Source organism: Chaetura pelagica, unplaced genomic scaffold (genome assembly GCF_000747805.2).
Source record: "Chaetura pelagica isolate M959 unplaced genomic scaffold, ChaPel_1.0 scaffold53, whole genome shotgun sequence".
Taxonomy (NCBI): Eukaryota; Metazoa; Chordata; class Aves; order Apodiformes; family Apodidae; genus Chaetura; species Chaetura pelagica.
Genome location: NW_009952880.1, coordinates 4,113,593 through 4,140,625, shown reverse-complemented (window position 1 = coordinate 4,140,625; position 27,033 = coordinate 4,113,593). Strand labels below are relative to the sequence as shown.

The 27,033-nt window shown below is 35.2% G+C and overlaps 1 protein-coding gene across 1 annotated transcript in view; it reads left to right on the top strand.

The window, feature by feature from the left end:
* Nucleotides 1-405: 405 nt before the first annotated feature.
* Nucleotides 406-27,033, top strand: part of TAF2 (TAF2 RNA polymerase II, TATA box binding protein (TBP)-associated factor, 150kDa) — a 54,472-nt gene continuing 27,844 nt past the window's right edge. Inside the window, exons 1-16 of the mRNA XM_009995371.1 lie at nucleotides 406-458; nucleotides 1,966-2,020; nucleotides 2,815-2,975; nucleotides 8,912-9,030; nucleotides 10,215-10,356; nucleotides 10,689-10,920; nucleotides 11,955-12,139; nucleotides 12,695-12,808; nucleotides 14,743-14,842; nucleotides 16,478-16,563; nucleotides 20,320-20,455; nucleotides 21,893-22,047; nucleotides 24,179-24,293; nucleotides 24,403-24,512; nucleotides 25,238-25,303; nucleotides 26,760-27,012. Of these exons, the coding sequence (XP_009993673.1) occupies nucleotides 406-458; nucleotides 1,966-2,020; nucleotides 2,815-2,975; nucleotides 8,912-9,030; nucleotides 10,215-10,356; nucleotides 10,689-10,920; nucleotides 11,955-12,139; nucleotides 12,695-12,808; nucleotides 14,743-14,842; nucleotides 16,478-16,563; nucleotides 20,320-20,455; nucleotides 21,893-22,047; nucleotides 24,179-24,293; nucleotides 24,403-24,512; nucleotides 25,238-25,303; nucleotides 26,760-27,012 (2,082 nt within the window). The remainder of the gene's footprint in view (nucleotides 459-1,965; nucleotides 2,021-2,814; nucleotides 2,976-8,911; nucleotides 9,031-10,214; nucleotides 10,357-10,688; nucleotides 10,921-11,954; nucleotides 12,140-12,694; nucleotides 12,809-14,742; nucleotides 14,843-16,477; nucleotides 16,564-20,319; nucleotides 20,456-21,892; nucleotides 22,048-24,178; nucleotides 24,294-24,402; nucleotides 24,513-25,237; nucleotides 25,304-26,759; nucleotides 27,013-27,033) is intronic.

Here is a 27,033-nt window from a genome sequence, read left to right as displayed (position 1 = left end):
CCTGCCCAGCCGCGGCCTCCCTCAGTCTGTAGCTCCCACCTCCGGTGCCCGTTGAGTCGGGGGGTTTTCGTGGCTTCGGCGGGGAGGGGCGCGCACCGGTGCCCGTTGAGTCGGGTGATTTACGTGGCTTCGGCGGGAAGGAGCTGGTATCGTAGCCCCGGTGGAGTCAGGAGTCGCGTGTTGCGCTCGTGAAAGGTTGTGTAGAAAGACTGAACGTCATTTGTGTGATAACTATGGTGCTTCTTCGAGTTGAAGATGCCTGCCTGTAGGAGGTCACAGATCCGCTGGGGAGATGAGTGATCAAATACGACCTGACGTAGGGAAAAGTCAAAGGACCCATCCAGAGGGGATGGTGTTGATGTCAGTCTGACGGTCAGCAGTGTGTGCCTAGTGCTGCTCTTCAGGATGAATAAGAAGAAAGGAGACAAGGGATTTGAAAGCCCAAGGCCATATAAATTATAAGTATCAATACTTTTGTTTGTTTGTTTAAGTGTATTTGAGACCAGTGCACATTGAAATAGACCACAGGCTGGTCAATAATTATTTGCCTGAGAAAGCTGTAACTACTGCTTATGATGTAGCTAGAAAATATGTTTTGTTGGTGTATGTTTTATTGTGTAAACAGACTCACTCCTGGACAGTGAGTCTATCCACCGTGCAACTTCCTGTTACAAATATATGTTTTTATATATTTTGTGCTTTTCAAACCTCGGACATCTCTCCGCACAGTATCAGCACTATAGACCATGCTACCATGTTACATTCTTACCTGCCAAACCCTTTTGACTCAAGGGCTTTTTTTATCTATAAAGATATGCTTGTGTTTGCAACAGCTAGCTTTGTTAACTAAATAATTTTTACACATTAATTATTTTGGTTGTAACCAAGCTGTAAAACAGTTGGTTGTGGATCTCAGTGTTTATACTAATTTGATTTCTTGATAAATCTGTAACACAAATGTATTTCTAAGTAGAATCACTCTTTGTTGTCATATACATTTTCATGTGGAGGTAATGTTTAAATCTATAATTGGATACAAGATATTATAATTCTCTTGTAGGAATTTTTCTTGAACTTGTTCAGCACAGTCACTTTTTAATGCACAGGGTATGGGAGTATGTGCATATAATGTATGATGTGAAATAGAAGTTGAATTATAATAAGGCTGTGTCTTGGGAATTAAATACCTCTGCTGTGAAGTGTGCTGAAGATGCCACGTGCTACTGAAAAAATACATAAATGGTTTTAAAAGGTTTTTTTTTAAGTCAAAATTATTTTTCCTTTAATTTTTTTATATCAGAGCTGTTTACCAGGTGTTCTGACACATCATTCAGAAGTTAAGCAAATGCATTTGACTTGTTTAAAATCCTCATCTTGATTGATATTTTATCATTACTTAAAATAATACATTTTTTGAGATAGTAACTGTAAAAGCACATGCTGTTATTTTTTTTTCATGTATAGTACCTGCTCACATAAATTATGTAGGAGTGTGAACTTGCCAGGTGAATATCCCCAGGTCTCTGGTTGCAGATACTACAGCTGCATCCCAGTTCTAATACTGCACAACACTGAAGTGTTAGAACTTGATTCTGTACCATCAGCAATACTGTGTTCTTACATGCTGATACTTTGTGTTCAAAAGTGATGTTGCCTTCAAAAGTGATGTTGCCTTCTGATGTTACTAGTAATTTTCATACTGATGTGATTCTATACTTCTGTTCTTATTGGGACCTTTCTTGTGTGCAACTTGCATTCATTATTTGTTTTAGACCATGTAAGAAGAGAGTTAGACGATTTAGAACTCTCCTTATATAAATATGTGCCCTCTGCAGTATTTATTTATATTTACATATATCCTGGATGAGCTCTCTATTTATTTTTTTAAATTGGGTTAAATTATCGTTATAAATGCTAGAATTTGTCCCAATTCTTACTTATTCTAATTATTATTTTTTCCAGCACAACTCACCAGGTAGTTTGCATCAACAACATCAATTTTCAGAGAAAGTCTGTTGTAGTAAGTATTTTTTAATAAACTGTGAAAGTAAAAATGAAAAGTCTGGGCTTTCTTCATGCTCGTAGGGGGAACGACTGCACACAAGGATGTTCCTTGACTTCTTTATGTTCTATACTTTCTAATCTTTTGCCTCTCATAAGTCTGCCATTTCTTGAGATGCCTCAAAATACATTATCATTGTGAATATTTTGATTTCTCTAGGGAAGAGCTTTCTAAAAGAAAATCACTGCATTGTAAATAATATTACAAAGCAATTTGCAATTAAAAACTGACCTTCATCGCAGTATTAGCTGATGTCAGGCAGAGGGTTATAGAGTTTTCCAGTATATATCTGTTACTTTCACTGGGACTTAGAAGAGAAGAAGACTTTCATTATTTCAGGCCTGAAGTCATTGAGTCTTTTTGTGAATTTAGATATCTACCTGAATGAGTTCTGCTTAGGTTTTAAAAATCATTGTCTCAACCTCAGATACCAAAATGTGAAATGTAGTCATGAAAAACACAGTGATGCTAGTCAGTGGAGGCAGATGATTTCCAGTTAAATGAGCGTAACTGTCAGTCATTTTGAATTTTTTTGTTTTCTTTCACAGCTGGGAAAAGTCACCTATTAAATTGTAGGAAACTAAATACATTCTAGGCATATAACAGGGCAAACCAGTTTCCTTATTAAATAAAAAACATTTTTTTTAGCTATGACTTTCCTTTGAAAGGCATTAATAAGAATTTTCTTGATATAGCTCTGCTTTGTGATCTGGTGAAGATTTTACAAAAGCTTTTGATTTGTGTTTTCCTAGGGCTATGTGGAACTGACAATATTTCCCACAGTTGCAAACCTGAATAGAATCAAACTGAACAGCAAACAGTGCCGGATCTACCGAGTACGGGTCAATGATTTAGAAGCAGCTTTCATCTATAATGATCCAACGCTGGAGGTTTGTCACCATGAGTCAAAGCAGTAAGTGATGTGTTTAAATGAGTTAACATAGTGTTGTCTGTTGCTGCTAAACATGATCTGCATTGCTATACTGGCAAGTTTCACCTGGTGATTTCCTAGTGGTAACAGAAGTTTCAGACAGATACAGTGAACTATTGATAACGATGACTTAATTCTGGGAAGTATTTTGGCAATAATTTTGACTTGTGCTGTTCTTCTTTAGAATTTTCTAATAATAGTTTTTTGTTTGCATCAGTATAATACTATATAAACCAAAACTATTATGTCCTGATAATTTATCCTGCAAAAATTGTCCTGATTTTTGGGATGGCTTATGTCAGATTGTATGACATATTTTGTTTGAACATATTTTATGTGATTGTATGAACATATTTTGTTCCTTCCTATTTTTAAACTTAAGAATGTTCATACTCAAGCTAAGAATATTCATTCATTTAAACCTAGGAATATTCATACAGTATCTTAAGTTCTTGGAGGTGTTTTTCCCTTTTCCTAAAAAGATTGTGAAATCATAATTCTGATTTTATTAGAATTTTATTATTAATTTTATTAAATATGTCTATATAGCTTTATACGTAATTAGCTTATTCATTTGAAACAGTAGGAGTAAGACAAATCATGTGACTGCTTCAGGTTAACTATTGGACCACTAAATTAAGATACTTATTACTGTCCAGCTAGGTAGATTTGTGAAAGCAGAATTCTCAAATGATGTAGCTGGCTCTATAAGAGGTTGTCTGCCCGTTGCCTTAATGAGTAACACCTTTGAGAAGTTTCTTAGCACATCTCACTTTTCAGGTTAAACCAGACTTAAATTCTCTGACTATTGTCTGAAAACTAGAGTATTGAAGAAACTTCTGTTATTCAGTTACTGAGATTCAAGAGCTATTTTTAATTCAAAGTTGAGTGTCATTGGATTTGAACTGTTTATGGCAGACACTATTTCTTTATTCGTCACTAAAGCAAGAATGTCAATAACTCAGTTTGCAAAAACCACGTTCATTTGTGTAGGACACTGAATTGGGTATCCAAGTGCTGAAATGTTTATGAGTCGCGATACTGAACCACTTGAGTCTACTAATTCTGTAATTCCTGTCTGCAAATCAGGATAGATAACTATGCTTTTGTGGAGAAAGTGGTTTTCTTTGTCTAGTATCTTTGTCCAGTGGAACATCATCCTTTTTTTCGTATTATCCTGTTTAAGAGCAGTGAGTGAAATTAGAGGACAGTGTCTGCAAAGTGAAGTCCTGTGTCACACAGGGCTACAGTGGCCTGTGGTTTTCATTGATGCACTTTTTCACATTGCTATTAGAACTTAATAGAAAGTCTCTGTATTGCTTAACTCCTGTGTTATTCATAGATATGAAAGACAGAGGTCACCAAATACAACAAATACAACAACAAAACCTACAACAACAAAAACCTACTATTCCTCTTTTCTTTATCTTGGAAGTGAAAGGCAACACAGGTTATGAAGTTTTAAGTAGAATGTTTTTTTCTATTGAAATACCTGGTCGCAGTTGGGTATCAAGCATGACAATAGCTCAGTTTTGATTAAATGCAGCATATCTGTTCTTAAGGCAGGATTACAATCAGAAATGTTAGAAATTTAAAAACTCCAGAATTAGTACCTGAAAAAAATTTCATAACTGATTTTCATCTGTCCTTCTTTACAAAGAACTGCTTCTATAAACAGCAGTGGCTTGAAGTATTATTGGAAAATTCTGTATTCAAAGCCACTGTAACTATTTGGGAGGACTTGCTGTAGCATCCATGACTTGAGAAGTTATGTTTGCTGATATGAGGTAAAGCTCAAGTAGTTGATTGTTCCTTGTTTATGTTGTGCACATTTTGGCATGCAAGAAAACAGCTCAAAGGATATTGAGAAAGTCAAGACTAAAGAGAGCTTTATCTTCTGTGAGATCAGCTTTTTGTGTTCAGAATTTGGACATTCAGCTAGTTTAAGTAATATGTTTGAGTTTGCAGCCTCCTGATACAAAAATAATTTAATACTCATGAAGAAGGTAATTAATAATTAATGAATTCTGTAGGAAATGTTAGAAATGTTTAGTTAGTGCATTAAATATCTTTTCAGGTTTCATGCTGTTGCCAATTTATCCATCAGTCCCAAACTGTAATTTCTAGTAGCAACCGAGAGAATTTTTAAAGTTTTATCTAGAAATAGAACCAGTCTTACATCTTGTGATCTCCTCATCAAGTTTCAGTATGTCATAGCTTTTTCATGGCAGAATAGATGGATGAACTTGTGTAACTTTCTCCCTGACTGAGCAAACATCTGAACAGTGCTATAAGGTATCAAACAATGCACACAGTTTTACCATGTGTACACAAGGTGGCAGAGAATCCCATTTTGCTCATACTTTTAAGGAAGAGTTTGAAATCTTGCAGAGACTGCAAGTAGTGTTGGAGAGTATCTGCTGACTCTTGCCTTAGGGTGCTGTTAGTGTTAAAGCCACCTCTGTCCTCATCTTCCCTCTTTCTCTTGCAAATTGTTTCTTTCTTGGTGCTGTCAATATCATGGAAGTGAGGTTTACTTTTCTGGACTGTAGTATGCAGAAATCCCACAGTGTGTATTCTGACTACTGAGACAACTGCTTTTATCTTAGCCCCTTTTATGTTAAAATGGGCAAAGGAGATCTCTGTTTTCTTAATCTTATGGGTAAGATTGTAACTGTTAATAGTTCACAATGGAGTTTTGATGTGCTGGTTTGTACTATGATAAGTGAAGTCTGTAATGATCCTACTGTTGCCTGGTTATGTACTGGACATACTTGTGTTAACTGCAGTGCAGGGTTGAGGAGCTATTGCATTTTATGTTTCCTTCTATGTAAAGGAAGAAAAATGTTTTCATCTAGCTGGCTAATGTGGACATAATGCACAGCATGGCAGCCTTCAGGTGATGTCTTGCAATATTCTTTCTTTCGAGAAGTCAGTCATCACACCTTTAGCCTATGCACAAAATAGAATTATTACTGGTGTACTGAACATGTGTTGTTCTGTTTCAATAAATAGCCTTCATTTTGACGGACATGGTATTTATTGGTTGTAAGTTCATGACAAGCTTTGCTAGAATTAAGCAGAGGCATAGATAACTTTTGAAGAAAGAGATGACAAAGCCCTTATTAACCTTTGGCAAGAATGAAATTGAGATTTTTCAGTGTGCCAAAGATCAAGTGTTTTGGGTGAATTCTGATAATAACATTTATCTCTTCCAGCAGAAAACATGAATGCATATTACTTTTTTATTTTAAATCTATACTTAGCATGAGGAAAATTTATCTTTGTTCCTTGGGCTGTAACTTTTGACATGTGCTATGCTTTTTGTTAAAGTGGCCATATCCAGTTTATTGAGGATGTTCAACCTGTGAAAAAATTAATTTGTGATGCTAAACCTTTAATGGATTCCTTTTACAATTAATCACCCACTTCAACTGGAACACTTCACAGAAATAGCAATGTCAGAATAAACTTGTTTTCCATAAAAAGTTAAGCCCTGTAGAGTCACCTTTCTTGCTTTAAAATCAGAACCTTGTCCTGTGTATGAACTCAGTGATGTTTAAAATGTAACCAAAAGCTCATTATGATCCTGAAACTTGAAATGAATTCTCGCTGATGTATTGGAAAGAGGGATCACCTTGTCAGTAACCATCAGAACCAGTTTAGATTAAAGTGAAAAACTGTGAGACTTGACAATCTAACAGAATGTTACTGCTGTTTGCTGTTGCTAGTTTCTTCCATTACTAAGGTAATGGAAGATAATTACGAAGTAATTCAGCCTTTTTTTTTTTTTTTTTTTTTAAAGCAAGTTTTCCCAATGGTGTTTGCTTTTCTTCCTAGGATGCCATTTGAAGACAGCTTGAAGCAACACCAATAGGGGTGGTGATGATCCCATTGACGCTCCTCCATGGCTCAGTAGTAGCACTTTTGACCCCTTAGTATGTCAGATCAGGGAGCTGAACCAACTGAAAGCTGTCTGGAAAAAAAATTAAAATACTTTTGGGGGTTTTTTCCCAATTGGTACTTTCAGCTGCATCACCGCAGGGTTGTAGGACCTTTAGTCTCCTTAGCGAGGGAGTAGGAATTTGTGGCTGAGACCAGGAGACAGCACATCAGCTGAAGTTTAAGGTGGTTTGTAATGTTCAGTTTCAAGCTCTGCTGAAATTCTAGTGTATTCCAGTGTATGAATTCAATCTTGTTCTTTTAAAACTTGTTGGCATTATATCCTATATTTAGATACACTTCAGCTATGAAAAATGTAAAATTGATTATGTATTAAAACTTGGGATTTGGGTATTTCTATGCTCATATACTCCCATTTACTATTTGTGTCCTATTTTCAGAAGCTTCCAAGCAAAGTAAACTCCTGACATTCTCAGTCTTGGCAGTGGTGCCAGGGAATTTGTGTGCTATGATTGCCAAAGATCAAGAACTGCATGAAAATATGTTCTCAATATATTTCAATGTTTTAACAGAGTTTTTTAGATGTGGAAGGCTAGTGATATAAGCATGATGTTTAACATACCTAGACTTACAAAGTGATCCTGGCATGGTTAATTATCTTTCATTCTTCCGAGTAAGGTACTGTAATTTAGGTTGAATGCTGTTTTCTCTGTGGGCAATTAATAGAGAATGGTTAGATGAAAGTAAAATACTGAAATGAGATCATGTCTGCTTTGTGTGGGCTTCAGATTCCGTGGAAGAGTGGAGTCCACAGCCAAAAGTTAATTTAGTCCATTGTGGTGCTCTCAGGCTGCAGATAGCTTTATGTTTGATTGCCACTCTGCCCTCACAGTTGTTGGTTTTATCAGTGGTACATACCTAAATGCTCAACCTTTGCAAAAAAAAAAGATTATCAGTAATTCAAATGCTTTCTCTTCAGGTATAGAGTTGTGCAGGCTTTTGAAGGACTTTGTGCACTAGAGAGTTAGAATTAAGAAAGATGTTACTTCCATGTTTTAGAAAGTTTAAAAATCCATTTTGAAAAGTATAAAACTTGTAGTGTAAAGATGTGAAAGGTCAACTTGTACACTGGTCAACTTGACTGGTCAGTTCTCCAGTGTCTGAACCATAATCACATTAAATAATCCTAAAATAATACTCTGCTCGTAACCCCTGCAAGAGCAGACACGTGCATGCTCCTACACGTTTCAGTGGAAGGCAGTTAATCTAAGCCATAACTGAAGTACTTGGCATCACTTTGGAATGAAACGTGCAGTCAGTTAGCAGGAAATAATAAATAGTAGCTTGAAGAGCTCAAATATGATTACAGAAAAATTGTGTCTGCATCCTATATACATGAATTTTGGTAACATTTTTGTTTGTTTGTTTCTAGGAACTAAAAGGTATAACATGTTTTTCTGTGGTACAGTGTATTCAAGCTAAAAGTCTAGCATCTAGTGTTCTGTGTGATATTTAAAAGAGTGTAAAATAAAACTATTCCTGTCCATCAAGCTAAAAGAGGGTGAAATACCATTGCTAAGCTAAACTACTACATTTGGAAAAGCAACATAAAGGCAGAACTGCAATATGTGAGGAGGCAGATCTTCAAGACAGAGCTTTAGAATAAACATAAAAACTTAATCCAAAATTTTCCAAAACAAAAAATCCAATAAGCATAAATATTACTCTTACTGGGAAGTAAAGAGCATTGAACATTTCTCCTTTAATTTACTGAGGATTATTACTGTGATTATTATTATTATCTTTATGAACATGGACCACTTCTAGAAAAGCCTAGTTTTAAGTTCTGTTTTTTTTTGAAATTTAATCTTTTTCCCTTCAGTCCTTCAAAAGCACAACAAAATACTTGGTTGAACATGCACCATGAAATGCAGTATAAAAATCCTATAACTTCAGAAGTTGTTATATATAGTTCAGCACATGTACTTCAATAATTAACTGGGTATTTCTGACAGGAGGAATCTCAACTATTTTTCCAATGCCTATGCTGCTGCAGTCAGTGCTGTGGACCCAGATGCTGGAAATGGAGAGCTCTGCATCAAGGTTCCTTCGGAGTTGTGGAAACACGTTGATGGTAAAGAGACCCTATAGAAGGCTTTATTTAAGATGTCATAGAGTTGTTAGCTACGAGTTTGCACAGGAAGATAGTAGATTTAAATAAATAGTTTTTAATTAAAATACTGTTTTCTTTTTCCTCATCTGTGTCTTTCCAGATGAAGCCTGAAAAATACCTGCACACTTCTTGGTAATATAGGGAAGTGGTTGTAAGGTTTCTCAACAGCTTTTACAGGAAAAGTACTTGGTGGTCACAAGCCCAGAACTATACTATATATGAGGGTGTGGGAGTATTTTGTGGGCTAAATTACAACTATTTGAAGCTGCTTGCAATATACATGAGGCAACAAAGAAAAAAAATTTAAATGTTATGCCTATGTGCATGTTATTTTAAAAGCTATGTTATTTTTTTCCCATCTTACTTTAAAGAATGGTTGGTTTAAAACTGATCTACTAGTGAAAAGTAGCTTATAAACCAGTGTACAAGACCCTGGAATGAGTAACTTTTTTAAGAAATTGCACCTCAACATTGATGATTTACTTATATGGATTTTATTTGTTTATTGTGTTTGTTTTCTATGATTATATGAGACCTGTGAGAGAAAAAAAACAACTATGTAATGAAACTGTCTCAGACAGTATTGTCAGATACACCTTAATGGGAAAGACACTTATGTTTATTCTATTTCTTGTTTTAAGTTCTTGTTTTGTTACTTGCGAGCCTATTAATAGGTGAGATTTCTTTGAAATGAAACCAAAGGAAAGGCATTTCAATTACAGGAAAAACCTAAACGATAATAAGAGGTTTCAAGAAACTGCAAATGACAATAACATGTCTTTTAAGAATGTGTCTGTTACATGCAGTTTTTGTAGAAAATTATTTCAGCAAAGTACAAAGGAGATCATTATTAGGGTACAGTCCATGTATAAAGATTCTGTATTACTGGGGAGCTGAAAGATGAAATCTAACTCCAATTGCAATTTTTATTAATTAATAAAGATTCTTATAAATTAATATCCTGTAAGTTAAGCTTAAGAGGTCTCAGTTTGTAAGCTTTTGGGTTGTGCTTTTTAAGTGGACCTGGAGGTCTGAGAATAAAGTAAGCACATAATTTTGAAAGATCATGAGTCCACAACTGCATGATTATTCTGAAATAACTTTGATGTAAGTTTTTCCTCTTAATTTTGATCTCGATACTGCAGAGTTAAAAGTCCTGAAGGTGCATATAAACTTTTCTCTGGACCAGCCAAAAGGAGGCCTGCATTTTGTGGTACCAAACATGGAGGGCAGCATGGCAGAAAGAGGGGCTCATGTCTTTTCATGTGGTTATCAAAATTCTACAAGGTAAGAAAACTACTTAGACTGTATTTCCTATTTAATATCAAAGTGTAGAAAATACAAATAATTTCTTTGAATCCTTGTAACTTTGAAAAATTCTAAAGCTTAATTTGGGCTTGAAAGGAGCTTACTGATGCAAAGTAGCATCTAATGATTAGTGATTATGATAAGAGGTAATGGCAAAGAACCTTGCAGTGCTTTATAAAATTACTGTGTAGTAGGATCCAGTATGTCAACATGCAAAGTATTGAAAAATATAGTTTGGAACTTGAGAGAAAAATAATCTGTGCAAAAGAGAAATATTTTAACCATTTTTTCTTCAATCCTGACTTCCCTAGATTTTGGTTTCCATGTGTTGATTCATATTCTGAGTTGTGTACCTGGAAACTGGAGTATACTGTAGATGCTGCAATGGTGGCTGTTTCCAACGGGGATCTGGTGGAAACTGTCTATACCCACGATATGAGAAAGAAGACTTTTCATTACATGCTAACTATTCCAACTGCAGCTTCTAACATCTCCTTGGCTATAGGACCTTTTGAAATCCTTGTTGATCCCTACATGCATGAGGTAATAATCTTCATAAAGGACTATTTTTACTTGCAACCAGTGTTGGCCAAGAATGGGTATGTCTAGATTCCACTTCCATTAGTACAGTTATGTGATAAAACTTGTCTAGTAATGCCTGTACTTAAATTTATATCCAAAGTAAAGCCTTTCAGTTAATTTGTGCCTGAATTCATGGGCCTGCTTTAGTTGGAGTTGGTAACAGCATAATTCTCAAAATAGCTTTAAACCCACCCTGTTGCTGTTAGCAGATGAAAATTATTGCTACACATTTAATTAGTCTTCTGAACTGAATTTGACATTGAGCTTTCATTCTTAACAGATTGTTGCCGTGACATCGAAGTCCACTAGTTTATATTTGCATCTGTAGTTTCAGATTGAATGAAGGTAGACTTGACAGGCCTCTATATTCATCTTTTGAAATCATGTTTGGAAAATACTGGGAATAGCTGTGTTTTACTTGATCCAAAGGCAAACATCAGATGTAATCCTCAGCAGTAGTATTCTGTTTGCTTTTACTGTGGGACATACTCACCTGTGAAAGATAATAGCAGTTTAAAAAAAAAAATCTATTGATGATGTTTGAAAAACCCAAACTGATAAATTTCTGTAAAGTTTGACTTCTATAGAGCTGATTTGAAGTTATATCTCATTCTTAACTTAGTTCCTGTGGCACTGCTTAAGTAGTTGTTGACTGCATAGTAAGTTCGTGGAAAAAAGCAGTAAGATCAAAGGCTTCTTGTAGTTTTAGCTGTAAGAAGTCTTCTAAACAGTAGCGCTGATTGACTGATTTGAAAGTAGCTAATTCTTTACCACATAAAAAAATATGTCCAAAAGACACTGGATTGCAAAATCAAAGAAAATGTAACATGTTTTTAAATGATAGACATTGGTTTTGTGCATTATCTGCTAAAAATTGATTGCGAGAGCAATGAAAGGAAAATAAGATGTTATTTTCTGTTAAATTTACATCAGCTTGATCTTTATGGATTTAAATATGTTTGTCAGTCTTGTACCAAATTTTCCTTTGTTTGTAGGTGACTCACTTTTGCTTACCCCAACTTCTCCCATTGCTCAAACATACCACATCATACCTTCATGAGGTATTTGAATTTTATGAGGAGATTCTCACCTGCCGCTATCCATACTCCTGTTTCAAGACAGTTTTTATAGATGAAGCTTATGTTGAAGTAGCTGCTTATGCATCTATGAGTATTTTCAGGTTAGTATTTGAGAAAATTACACCTTCTAAATCCACAGGCTTAGATGTTCTAGATCCAAGACTACTGAGAATTACGTGAAGTTCTTATTATTTTTATAGCCTGAGTTTTGGGCTCTCTAGTTTAAGAAGGCTGGCTTTTGTTGACATTATAAGCTTTTAACAACATTTCCAATTGTGTCTGTTATAAAGATGTTGGATTTATATCTTCTTTAAGAAAAAATGGGCAGTGTTTGTGTTTTTTTAGAAATTAGAAACACCATGCATAAAATATTTGAGATAAAATTAAGTGCAGAATTTTGATCATGTTTTAACAGGAATCCAAAAGAGTTTCAGCAGTTAAAACAAACTACTTTAGCAATACACAGAGAGTTGTATTTAGCTTCTAGTAGCAGGAGATCTGTCAGGATTACGATTATCTTAAAGAAGATGTTACTCTCTCACTAGAAACCAGTGAAGGAATTATTTTATTTGTTTTGGCTTTTAAAGTAAGGTCTATATGTTGTTTCTTGGTAGCTTGTGCTCATATTGTGTTATTTTCTTTTTGTGGGGGTCCAGCACAAATCTTCTACACAGTGCAATGATTATAGATGAAACTCCACTGACAAGGAGGTGCTTAGCACAGGCCTTGGCCCAGCAGTTCTTTGGGTGTTTTATATCCAGAATGTCTTGGTAAGTATTTTACTATTGTACTCTCTAGAAAATGGGGAGTATCTAGGAAACTCAGATTTTCATTTCTGTGTTGCATTTCATCAGAAGAATAAGTGAAACACTAACCATAGAAGAAAGCAAAAAAGAAACAAAAAAAAAAAAAAAAGGGAGAATAATAAAAACCGCTCAATAAATGAAATTCCCTGAGTTGTTTGTTTGGGAGAGTAATGTGACATATAAAGATTCCAAAGCCAGTAGACACTGAACATTTCTTCTCTCAGAAATTGTTTCTACCGAATGTTTTAGTATTCTTTGGCACCTGGAAATTTAGAAGGGAGACACTTTTGTATCATCAGTAAGTTTCTGTCAGGTATTTTGATGTAATGGTAGCCTGCATGGGAATCAGAATCACAGAACAGTTTTGGTTGGAAGGGACCTTAAAGATCATGTAGTTTCAACCTCCCTGCATGGGCAAGGACACCTCCTGTGATGCCACATTGCTTCTGTCCAACTTGTCCTTGAACACTTCCAGGAATGGGGCATCCACAACTTCCCTGGGGAGCCCATTCCAGTGTCTCACCACCCTCATAGAGAATAATTTCTTCCTAATGTATAAACTCAATCTACCCACTTCCATTTAAAACCATTATCTCTTGTCCTATCACTACATGCCCTTGTAAGCAGTCCTTCCCCAGCTTTCCTCTAGGTATCCTTCAGGTACTGGAAGACCTCCATGAGGTCTTTCCAGAGCCTTCTCTTCTTCAGGCTGAAAAAGCCCAACTCTCCCAGCCTGTCTTGGTAGGAGAGGTGCTCCAGCCCTCTAATCATCTTTGTGGCTCTCCTCTGGGCTCAATCCAACAGCTCCATGTCCTTCCTGTGTTGGAGGCTCCAGAACTGGACACATTACTCCAGGTAGGGCCTCATGAGAACAGAGTAGAGAGGAAAAATCACCTCTCTTGACCTTTTGTCCATGTTTCTTTTGATGCAGCCTAGGATACCATTGGCTTTCTGGGCTGTGAGTACACATTGCCAGAAGTATTTGAGGAGCACAGAACTAATACATTACAAAGAGTTCAAGGAGAGGAACACAGAAATTCATGTCAAATGGGCAAATGCCTTGGGGTGGTAAGCTGCCTGTAACTCTGTCCTTCAGGTGATCTTCCCCAACTGGCTTTTGCTATTTTGATCAGTGTTTATTTTGAAGCCTATTGCATACACTTTATGCATCAGGGACGAGAAGCCCATTACTTTTTCTAGTGGCAAAAGTGTATGTCCCAGAGTATTCTTGTCTTAAAAATAAACCAAAATGCCTTTAAATTGATGTTTCTACTGTTTTAATTTCTCCTGCACTCTTCCTTGTTTCTAGTCTACTTCCACTGTGAAGACAATTTTTTCTTCTCAAAATGACTTCCTTTGTTTTTGTCTTTATTCACTTCGACGTACTCTGAATGTCATTCTTAGTTTTATAATTCTGTTTTGTGATAGCTTTTTTGGTCTTGTCCATATTCTTTCCCTCTTAGAACATAACTCTCAAAAGAGGTGCTTAAATGGGTATTTGCCAAGTTAAGATAGCCATTTTGTCTACTTTCTGTCCAAATCTTTTGCATTGCATAGAGATTTTTATCAATAAATTAAGATCATATCTATTAGCAGTTGGTTTAACTTTATTGTCCATTTCCTCCATTTTGTTGCTACTATTTCAGGTAAAATAGTTTGGGTTTATGTTTTAATCTGGGCTTCTGTGGTAAAAGTTCAGTTTTCACTTGCTTTTCAATTTTGTCAGTCTGTCCAGGTGCCAAGTTACATAAATTGGTTCACAGCTCATCAGGCTCCTATTGACTTAGAAAAGTTACATAACCTGCTGAAATTTGTGGCTATTTTGAGCTGGTCAAAAATACCACTCCTTACTAAATTCCTTCAGAAGTGCTATAATTCATGCTTCTTTCTTATTATAGGTCAGATGAGTGGGTGCTAAAGGGAATCTCGGGTTATATTTATGGCCTTTGGATGAAAAAAACCTTTGGTGTTAATGAGTATCGCCACTGGATTAAACAGGTAACCAACTTTATAGTAGTATTTTCTGTATCTTTCAGACATTTTACATCAAATAAGATGCAGTATAAAACAAGAATATAATACAATTTTGCACTGCAATCTGAATAAATATTTAGTAATGATGAAACTTAGAAGAAAAATATTTTTACTGCTTATAGAAAGGAAAAACACCAAACATTAACCAAAAACCAGTTCGGTGACTGCCTTATGAATAATAATTTTCATTGTCTTTCGGTACACTTACTCTTTCTCTTTTTGTTTGGGCTTTTGCACAAAAGCAATGAAAAAGTTTTTTAAAATTGTACTTTTTTAAACACTTTGAATATGAAATTTCTACAGAGATACATTTGGTGAACTTGTTATACTGTGACAGCCATTCATATAGCTCAGAAGGGCTCCTATATTAGCTTGGATCAATAGTTGATCAGGTAACTTTTTGTATCATGCTCCTGTATTAGCTTGGATGAATAGTTGATCAGGTAACTTTTAGTATCATGTAAGTACTAAATGAAATCATGAAAAAGTAGAAAATCCCTGTTGAAGAGATTTCTTTTCTTGGAAAAGAAATGTCTGTACCTTACATTCCCAAATGTAGTGCTCTGAGACAGTTGCTTGCTAGTAATAGAAGCAGTGAGTCTTCTTTGCCAGTAATACTAATTCACATAAAGATATGCATCTTCTTTGTCTTTCTATCATCACATTCTCTTACCCTTCCTCTTCCAAAAACTGTATTACTTGACCCATGGGCTCAGTTTCCATCCCTTACTCACAGCGGGGCCCAATACCGTATCCTTATTTGCCTAATGTGCGTTCAGCTCACCAGTCATGTCTTGTTGGTGCTAAAGGTGTGTGCTACAGGGAACAGCAGAACTGGATGATGGTTACCTGAGAGTTCACTGCTGTGTGCAGCAGAAGTTGTGTCTGGGTGTTAGTTGCTCATGAGTTAGTTAAGTGCTTCCAAAGAGAGCTAAGAGGTGCTTCTGTCATAGCCTCCAGTTCTGCCCTTACTGCTTTGAATGTGTTATCAATATATGAAGGTGTGTAAATTGATCTGAAGGTCCTTGACTAACGCTGGGTTGCAGACAGACTATGCAACTCTTCCTATGCTCAAGCTGACCTGGTTAGATTCAAAACCACGTTGACTGTTGGGTGACAGTAAGCCTGTGCAAACATACTGCCTTGAAGTGTGCTTGTTAAGATGGGCACAGCACCACACAAATTCAGACTCTTCTTCCAGTTCAGAACTGGTTTGCACATGGGTCAAGGTGAGCTTCTATATGCTGCAGTCTACTGTGTAGATCTACCTAGTATTACTTTCCACTTCAAGGCAACAGTGATCTTTATTTTGACTTACTTATTGAACAATAATACTCTTTAGATATATTTGAGTTAAATATTATTGTGGGTTAACCCACAATCCAGACCCGGGACAAGTACTAACTGCTAATTTCTGCTGGTTTATTATTGTTTGCTGTGCTGAGGAGCATCTCTAATTTTAAAATGCTCTTTTTGTTTGTAAACAAGTTTAATTAAGAGGTATGGCTTAAACAATAATATGAAAAGCTTTCCTGTCATATTTAAATAATTTATTTACCTTTCAAAATTATGCTTGCTTACGTATGTTGTACTTTTTAGGAGTTAGATCAAATAGTGGCATATGAACTGAAGACTGGTGGAGTTTTACTGCATCCAATATTCGGAGGAGGAAAAGAGAAAGACAAGTATGTTTATTTAAGCTGCGAGTCATTACAGGGTATGTTTTTATGGGGCCATTAATACATGCCTTGGGTGTGTTCTGTAGCGCAAGGCCAAAGGCTGTAGAACTTCAGCTGCCCAAGGCATGTATTACCAGTCTCATAAGGTACATCTTGAGTATATTGTATCACTGTTTTATTTTTCTTTCACTTCACATCTTCAAAGGAATGAAGTATAATTAATGTTTTTTAATGCTGTTATGAAACTACTTTTTAGTAAGAGGATGAGAGAGAATATGGAGAATTTTGACCTGAGCTATTTTTGGACGCATTAGTAATCCTTAGGCTTTTTACGCTGTCATCATTCTTTTTTGTTGCTCTTTTATTTCCATTCTGTTACCACCTTGCAGTCTTGTACTAAGATTTCTTATCAATTGGGAAAAAAAAGTACTACATCTGTCATCTGTGAATTACAATTGGTAACTGTGAATTGCCTGGGTTTGTATCTTCCCAATAACTGTGGCTAACTAATGCTAGCTTAGGAGTTTCTACCTCTTTTGTGATATTCCTGTACTAGCCACTGAGTAGTGCTAGCCACTGGAGGTAGAAAAGTGCTACTAGAAGCCAGATCATTAAGTTAATCCAGGTTTTGATGACAACCTTTTGCTGAGTTTTTCATTTCTTGGTTAAATTAATCTATTATGATACAGTCTTACAGAGTTGTTCTTCATAATCATGTCTAGAACATTTCTCTCCAATATATTTTTTGCATTTCTTTGTTCTGATTGTTATTATATGGTTTCCTGTCAAGCGTATTTGGGTTACAGCAGACCCAATTAATAATAATATGAAGAAAAAATTAGGTTAATTAATAATCTGGTTTTTTCAACTAAATTAGAATATGGTAAGAAATCATTGGGGGGGGGAACGCAGCCTTCTTTCAGACACATGAAGTATTTTTTGTGCAAAACACTGGTCTCATAGATTCTTCCTGTTTATGCCTGGTGCAACATAAATATTGCCCTTCAGAGCACTTACTTAAAAAGAAGAAATCCCAGAGCTTGGGAAAATGAAAAAAAAAAAACCCACAGGTTAAATGCTGTGTGAATGAAAGCCTCAAAATCAAGCTTCATTTGTTACATTGACATGTTCGTGATGAATGACTGGAGTGTGTTTGAGGGCATGAGCTTTGCAAATTTCCACCAAAGATCTAGTTCAATTTTCACCTTGACAAAGGTTCTAGGTCCATATTGCTAGTTTTCATTCTCATTTGGTGCCAATTCAATGAAAGTTTTGTAAGTATAATAATTGAAGAAAAATCTAATGGGAAGAAATGTATTAATATTGAATTAACTACAAAACATAACTGTCAAATACAAACTTGTCTTAGTTTTGATTTGTGGTTAAATAATGTAACCAGTATGAAAATCAATCAACACTTAGTCAATTTAGGAAGGCCAAGAATGTGAGTCCTGTCTTGGTTGTAATTTTCAAGAAATGAACTTTACCAAGGTCAATCAACTGTGTACTTTGAAGCTGGATAAATAGTTTTATACCGAGACCAAATTATTATATAATGTCTGAGCCACAACCTCAGTTTCCTCCTTGAATTTCAGTTCCTTCATGGTTTCTAACCTTCCCCTACCTCATAATAAAAAAAGTATCCAAAATACCAGGACAGTTTTGATAAGGCTAACTTTAGCCTGTCAACTAGGAACAGCAAGCAGTAAACTTAAGTACCTTCTTACTCTCATACACAGGGTACCTAAGAAGGGTAGTACTTGCTTAAATTTAGAAATACTTTTGTTTTTTAATCTTCTTAAGATGGTTAAACAGACATTCATGAGTAAAGTCAAGGGAGTCTCCCAGTAAATAGAAAAATTGAAAAAAATGCTAAGGTGTTGCAGCTCTTGGTTCTTGCCATCTCCTGAAATCTTAAGAACTGCAGACAATGAGCTGAGTGCTGGTACTGTCCTGGGAGAGCACTTCTTGCTGCTACATATCTTTCAACTGCATGGAAGAATTGGCCAAAGTTAAAATGGTTTTTTTAACAGAACCATAGAATCATAGGATGGTTTCTGTTGGAAGGCACCCTAAAGGTCATCTAGTTCCAGACCCCTGCGTGGGCAGGGACACCTCTCACTAGACCAGGTTAATCAAAGTCCCATCTAACCTGGCCTTGAACACTTTCAGGGAGGGAGTTATCCACAACTTGCCTGGATATTTTTCCTTTGTATCTAATCTGAATCTACCTTCTTTCATGTTCAAACCATTCCCCCTTGTCCTGTCATCACATGCCCTTGTAACAAGTCCCTTCTCAGCTTTCCTGTAGGCCCCATTCACATTCTGGAAGGCTGCTAGAGTGTCTCCCTGGAGCCTTCTTGTCTTTGAAGGTTCTGGAAGACCAGTCTTTTAATGAGATAGCTGGCATGAAATGTCAGGCTTGTAACACCTATATTTGACCATTGCAATTCATGAATTATTTCATTCTGTCTTGCAGTGTCCTCTTCTACACTCTTTGGAAAAATCAGGTGCCTGGTCCATCTGGAAATTGTTTAATATCTATAAGCAAGAATCACAGGGAAAGAATCAAATTTTGAGCCCAGAAATTTTCTGTGTTGTAATGGCTAATTTGTGATTCTCCACAAATCAGTATAAAATAAGTCTGGATTCCCACTTCTTAAGAAGTTGGCCTGACATGGTGTGGGTCTAGTTTCTTAAGATGTTTGTTACTCTTTCCTGGAAAACTCATATGTTGTGTGAAAAGAACTAAAGGAAACAACAAAATATAGTTGCACAGATTTGGTTCATCAATAAAATAAACTCGAACTTCTCATTATCTCCAGTTCTCAAACAATTGAAAAGGGGCAGAAAGGCCTTATTTGTCTCAAGAATTACAGTATTACAGCCACTTTTCTATTATGCAACTGGGTTAGAGGTCAGAATGTTTGTGTTCTGAAATGTAAAACTTGTTGGAGAAAATGACTTTAAATCTCTTAAAAATAAAGTCTTTTGGCATTTTATTGCTGTACAGCCACAAAGGCTATCCAGAAATCAGTTCTGTTTTTAAAAGTTTCAGGGTTTCAACATTTGTTTTGTCTTCTGATATGGAATGAAATGAAACCATTTAAAATATTTTGCTTATAGACATGAAGGGTATGTGTGAAGGAGCACCACGGATAGTTCAAGTTATGGAAACAGTGTGGCAACTGTAACATAATGCTGTGCCTAGTCTTCCTTGGCATGTTATCTGATTTAGAAGACATCAGTTTGCCAACATATTGAAAGCATAAAGTTGCTAACTAAAATAAAAAACCAAGCAAGTTCATTTGTCTTGTCACATGGAAGTCTGATAGGAATTTTAAAACTCTTCTCATTAATTGCAACAAGAATTTATTGCTAAACTATTTACCAGGTACAGCCACTTTGAAATAGAAGTGGAACAGGGGGAATGGAATGTCAATTAGTAATTTCCAGGGTCAAGTCACAGATTCCTTGCTCTGGTTGCTAGTGCTATGTCTTTACAGTAATACACAGCATGTATTGCCTCTCGTTATACTCTGTACAGTATTTGCTGTACACCAGGTATGTACACCCATGTCACGTTTCTGTACAAGTGTGTGATAATTTTAAGCATATCATAATTTATAACTTTAAAGCAGTTAGGAGAGATCCTAAATAATTGTTGGTGTGGCTAAAATCTTGTTTGCTAAGGTATATTTTAAAGTTTCTTTCCATATAATGCAAAATAGAAAGCTATTTTTTTTTATTTTTGTTTTTCAGCCCTGCATCACATTTGCATTTTTCTATCAAACACCCTCATACGCTGTCCTGGGAATATTACACTATGTTCCAGTGTAAAGCACATCTTGTTATGAGACTGATTGAGAACAGGATTAGCATGGAGTTCATGTTACAGGTAGGGATTTAAATGATCATGTGAAATACAGCAACTGCTTGTCTTTAGTTCCATTTCTATTCATTAAATGTCGTTTAAGAAGGAACAAACAAGGTCTTTTGGAAAATAATGGGATTTTATTTATATTTTCAGTTTTAGCATGTAGAACAAACATAAAATGTAGGTAATTCATGTCAGGATTAGGATAACTATTATTCTTCTACATAACTTGTAGTACTTTTTATATATTGCATATTCTCTTTGATGTTAAGCTATTTCTTTGCTTTGGGTTGTGATTGGTTGTTAACAGTGAGGATCTGTTTTACTTACCCTACCTAACTGGTATTGCTGTGATCTAATCTAGTAAAATTATAAATAATGAAAATAATGAGAATCCAGCTTCTGTTCTTTTCCCTGTGTAAAATTTTCAGTGATACAGGGAGCATAGATCTTTATACTGGAAGAAGCAGTTGAATAGAAGATAGTAATTTTATTCTGAAATGGTAAACTTTGCAGAGTTGTAGTTTTTCTTCTTTACTGTGTTTTGTGACACACCTTAAAAAATACAAGAATGCTATAAACAAACAGCCAGCTAGAAACTAGGTGATACCTTTTTCTGTCAGCTTAAGATTTTTGGATGTCTTTGTGGTTGGTTTGTTCATCTCTTTTGGTTTGGGTTTTTTGAAGGATAACATGAATGTGCTTGTGCTAGAACTATTATAATCAGCTGTCAGATTGAAAATACAGCAGATGCACCTTTTTTTAAAGCTATCTTTACATAAATGTAATCATTCTTTGCAATTTTTAAAAAGGACTACGAAACTTTGTGCCTTTTGTTCTTAGGAAGTAGATATAGTTGGTGATCTGGTTCACTGTATGTAATTTTTGAAAGCTGATGGTCTTTTGATGGATTTTATGCATGTACATATAATTTTGAGGAAGCTGATTCTTAAAAAAAGTTCCGGTGGAAGGAACTGATCAAAACCACACTCCTTACCCTCTGCGTTATTGTTTGGTAAATAAAGGTCAGGCTTGCAGCGATTAACGTCACAAAGTATTTTGATGCATAGAGGTGCTTAGAACTACTTTGAATTTGACTGCTAGTTAAAAAGCTGGGTGATAAGTTGTACCTGTAGCAGTGGTGAGCAAAGAAGACAATTTAAGTTTGTTACCGCTAAACATTTCTCATGTCGAGAAGTTGGGGGTTCAGAGGTTTTCTCAGCATCATGGATAGCTTGCCCTAAGTAAAAAATACATTTGTATCTGCAAGTGACAATTTCTGATATGGACAAGTAACTCATTTTCTGAAATGTCTTTATTTTGAAAGACTTTTTTTGAGGCCAGTTATCAGATACTTATTTTATTGGCTCATAGTTGCAATTCAGCTGCAACTAAACAGAAAAGCTTATTTTTTATATTGAAGTATTTAGTGAAAGTAATTACTTTTTTTCATTTTAGGTTTTCAACAAGTTGTTGAGTCTGGCCAGCACTGCTTCATCTCAGAAGTTCCAGTCACACATGTGGAGTCAGATGTTGGTTTCCACATCTGGGTTTTTGAAATCTATCTCAAATGTCTCTGGCAAAGACATCCAACCTTTAATAAAGCAGTGGGTGTATCCTTTTTATTCTTGGTCTGGATTGTTAATGTGGAGAATGAACTTGGTTTTTAATTGGCACTATTAAAGGAATGTGAAGAAAGGTATGAAATATCTTTCTTAAAACAGTTATACTTTAAATTAGAAATAGATGGAAACCACAGGTTCACACTTCTTTCATAGTTATTAAGTTAGTTTTTTGGGGTATTCTTGACTAGAAGGGATTTCATTATTTTAAGTTTTACTTTGAAAGAAGCACAAGAACCCTGCTGGAATTTAAGGCCAAATTATACTAAAGGGATTCCAAAGGACACTGCCCATAGAAATATGCTGAAGTCTGACATGGAAAATACTATAGTCTGGTGCATTTTAAGATGTGATTTCCAGTAAATCACCATGAAATAAGTAACCTAAAGTGCAGATTGATAGTTTAAAATACACTAACATGTAATAACTTAGTAGCTTGTGTTAGTGTTACAGTTACAAGTAATAATAAACGTCTGTGTTTTGATTCTTTAGATTTCAGTTATATTAGTTAAGAAATAGGATTTCTTCTTTTGCATTGAAATGCTGGTAAATTTGAATTTGCTTCATTTAACAGGTTTAATTAGTAGTATTAATTAACATGGCTACAGGCTAAAATCATATATGACTGCAGTAAAACCATAACTTACTGTTTTAACAGGAAACAAAAGTAGGCATTTATATTTAGACATTATTTATTTCAGCTGACTTAATAGTGTTCATGCATCTCAATATCTAACAATGTATAATTACTACATATAGAGTAATATTATAAGATATTATTTTATCTGCATCAAAAGGATCCATCTATTATAAGTACACATTGTTCTGATTTCCATACTTAGCTGTGCCAAGCACTTGAGGAAAACAGGAGTTGTACATGTATATACATTCACACTGCAGCTATACCTGAGTGTCAGCATTGCTTTCTGTGCTGGATGAACCTTAACTGTGTCTGCTTTATAAGCAAGGAAAAAATTGTTTAACGCTCAGATTTCAGCATTTTTCAGTTTCTCTGGAATTTGGCCGCAAGGCTTACCCTGTTGACTGTAACTTGTGTTTAATCCTTTGCAGCCTTCCTACCATTATTTTGTACATTGTTGCACTTTTGGTAGTAGATTTTTCCACATTGTAAGACCACAGGAGGTCTTTGTATTGTTTTGGAGGATAACTAATTACTATAACTAGCACTCTGTTCTGGTATTGAGTGCTCTGTTGATGCTGAGTTTAATCATGTGCTGAAGAAACCAATAAAAATGCCTTAAGCTGTATCTAATGACAAAGTCACAGACCTTTATGAAGGCAGCCAATGTGATCAGAACCAGTCTGAGGTATCTAGCAAAATGACCATATTTTGGGAGACAAGTCAGTAATGTGTGTACGATAAGAAGCTCCTCCTTTAAATGTCAAGACATGAAAGAACAGGTTTTGCTTCCATGCTCTTGTCTTATATTTGAGATTTGGACTAAAATACTTTATTCTAGTATTTTAATTTTGAATCATCAAGTTATTCATGGGAACAGTTGACTTGAAGGAATTGCTGTCTGGGATAAAAATGCAGAGTGAGATAATTACTTTTTATCTGTTATGTTGTATACCCACGTGTATATATGAACATGCACATCTATATACACACACACAAAAATATTAGTGCTCACAGTGACCCAGTTTGAAAAACTACAATAAAATAATTTGAGTTTAATATAGCATGGCTAGAAAACAGAAGGTAATGTCTACATTTTGCCCTGAGTTTTATTTAACTGAAATATATAGTAAGCCAGATCATTGAAATTATTACAAGTCTTACTCAATTACAGGAACATTGGATGTGGTGGGGTCCAAAATAGCTTTTCATAATTATTTTTCTCTTACTAGATAGTTTTCTTTGTACTTCAGTTTATCTTCATAAGGTATGTGATTGTATATCAAGGGACTGTTTAAAGAAAAAACAAATGTTGTAAAGTTAAGGAACGTTCATAAGTGTTTTGATTTCCTGATTTTCTTGGGATAGGAAATTCTAGGAATAAAGAAGCATAAAGGAAGTGTAAAGAGTGAAAACACTGAGAATTATGGTTTTTTATAACTACTGCATTGGGCACTAGAATTCCTATACTGCTTATTTTAGGGATCAGAGTGGAGTTGTAAAATTTTACGGTAGCTTTGCATTTAATAGAAAACGGAATGTACTGGAATTGGAAATAAAACAAGACTACATGTCTCCTGGGACTCAGAAATATGTGGTAAGGTCAATTTTCCATATTTTGCCTTCAAGTATTTTGCATACAAGTATGATGTATACATTAATAAACATAATTTTAATGTTAATAACAAAACCTTGTGAACTTGAAGGGTCCTCTTAAAGTGACAGTGCAAGAACTTGATGGATCATTCAACCATACATTGCAGATTGAAGAAAACAGTCTTAAACATGATATACCTTGCCATTCTAAAAGCAGAAGGTAAGAACTAAAATACAAACTGCAAGTATTTTTAGTATGTATATATGAAAATGTATGGTGCATTGGTGATAACTATATTTTGTGTTTATAGATTTTTTTAATCTTACTGAATATGATTTACTTGTGATGTAAGAAGAGAAAATAGAATTTACTGCTGCTTGTGTACAGCAGGAAACCTTACATTTTATATGCAGTGCTAAATGATAAGTAAAGGTCTTGAATTTTATAGAAGTATTATGAAGAGTTTATTTGTATAGAATGAGTTGAGTGAAAACTATAATTATTTAAATTATTCAAAATGCCTTTGAGTGCAAAGACAAATTAGAGGGAAGACAAATTTAGGCCAGAGGAATCCTCAAATGAAGATGTATTAACAAAGCACTTGCATAGTTTTCTATTAAGACTTCTAGGACTAATGAACAAGAAAAGCAGCATCGTAATGCATTTTAATAACTACTTTGACCTCTGCTTCTTAAAGTTGTATGCTTATGTGTAATTGTAAATATGGTGGGAGTCATGTTTAAATGAGTGTGAAGTATTGGTGATTATTATTTGAACAAAACTTATGCAGAGTTTAAGTTGGTGAATATTTTTTGCTGGAGAGAGCATTATTTCTTGGTGTGGTGCAATACACAGGATACTTTTGCAGGTTTAAGCTCCATACCTTTGCTAATATGGTAATTTTTTTTAATACTTACATTTTTTTACTTTCTCTTTTTTAACAGAAATAAGAAGAAAAAGATTCCACTGATGAATGGAGAAGAGGTGGACATGGACCTTTCTGCTATGGAGTAAGTTAGCTGGCTAGACTTCATTGTGAGACTGAGCCATGTCCTCCTTTTTTCAAGCATGCTCTTTGGAAGATTTTTTGTTGTAATGCTGTACTTCCTTATACGACTGGAAAATTTCTTTGCTGTCTTTAAGACTTTTCTTCTGTAGCTGGGAAAATGCTAGTGAAGTGTAAAATGTATGGGCTGACTACTATAATCAGTTTTTTTAAATGTTAGGCATGATAAAGTAATAGAAAAAAAGACTTGATTCTTCCCTACACTTTTTAAATTATATCTTTCATCTGAGTTTATAGGTAAAATGTAAACAAGAATTTTCTTGAAACAAAGAAAGAACAATTTGTGTTTGACCTTGAAGAAGACCATTTAACTAAGAATAAGATAGGAAAGTTGCTAGAATCTCTGCTTGATTCCAAAAGAATCCTGTTAGATTGAAAATAAGTGATGAATGCTTCATGCTGAAATTCATACTTGCATTAATTTCAGTTGGAACTGTTTAGCTTTTTGGAAGGTAATTCTTGCTCAATGTTAATGCCCATTTTACCCTCCTTAAGTTGGAGCAAGTGGTGCTCTCAGAAATACTGAAGTTGCTAGTACTTTCTGCTGGATGAGAGAATTAAATAATCTACTCTTGGAAACTGATGGTGTCTCTTTGAAGAAGGGTAGGTTGCTTGTCACCGTAGAAGTGTTGGAAATTCTCAAAGATTCAACCCCATCTACAATGAGATGAGAAATAGTTTTATAAAGGATATTTTCATTGAGCAAGTAATTGTTACCATTTCTGTATAATGGCTGACATATAGATATTGCATTACACAGAGCTGAGGCTGAAACGATCTTCTTAGAACTATCTTCTTTGGGTAGAATTCAACTGAGTAATTTTATTTGTGGAACTAAGACTTTAATCCTGTCTGTTGATACGTTCTCTTTTATTGTCATTTGGCTTGTCAGTTCTGTGCATTTGCACAGTTACCCTTGTCAGCTTTCAACATCAAGGCATGTGTGTATCCACACCTACTAATTAAAAAATAGTAAATAATAAGCTGACTGTTGACCAACAGATTTTCTTTGGATATTTTTTGGTAGTCTTAAACTGTAGAAGGTGATAAAGTGCTGCTCACCTATGAAAGTTTTGGTGTCTAAAGAAGTAGAATTAAATATTTTGAGATTAAACAGTTCTATATCATGAGATCAGGTCTGTAGGAGAAAAAAACTAAAACACTGTATTCACTTTGACATATTAGAAGTTTTGGACAGATTGCCTTGGGAGGCTATAGGGTTGCCATCTATCAAGCAGAAGATTGGACCAAGTAAGTTTCAGACATCCCCTCCAGACTTAATTATATTTATTTGACTGTAAATACTTCAAAAATTAAAGTAATAACAAGAGATAGTATCTTTTGAATTCCTACAGTATTGAAATGTTGTAAGCTATTAACATTTTTCGTGTCTGTCTTAGCGCTGATTCCCCTTTGCTCTGGATAAGAATAGACCCTGATATGTCAGTACTGAGGAAGGTAGAATTTGAACAATCTGATTTCATGTGGCAGTATCAGCTTCGATATGAGAGAGACGTGGTTGCACAAGAAGAAGCCATTCTAGCATTGGAAAAGTTCCCTACTCCAGCATCACGTCTTGCACTGACTGATATACTAGAGCAAGAGCAGTGTTTCTACAGAGTGAGAATGCTGGCCTGCTTCTGCCTTGCAAAGGTGAGGTCGTTGTGGATGGGA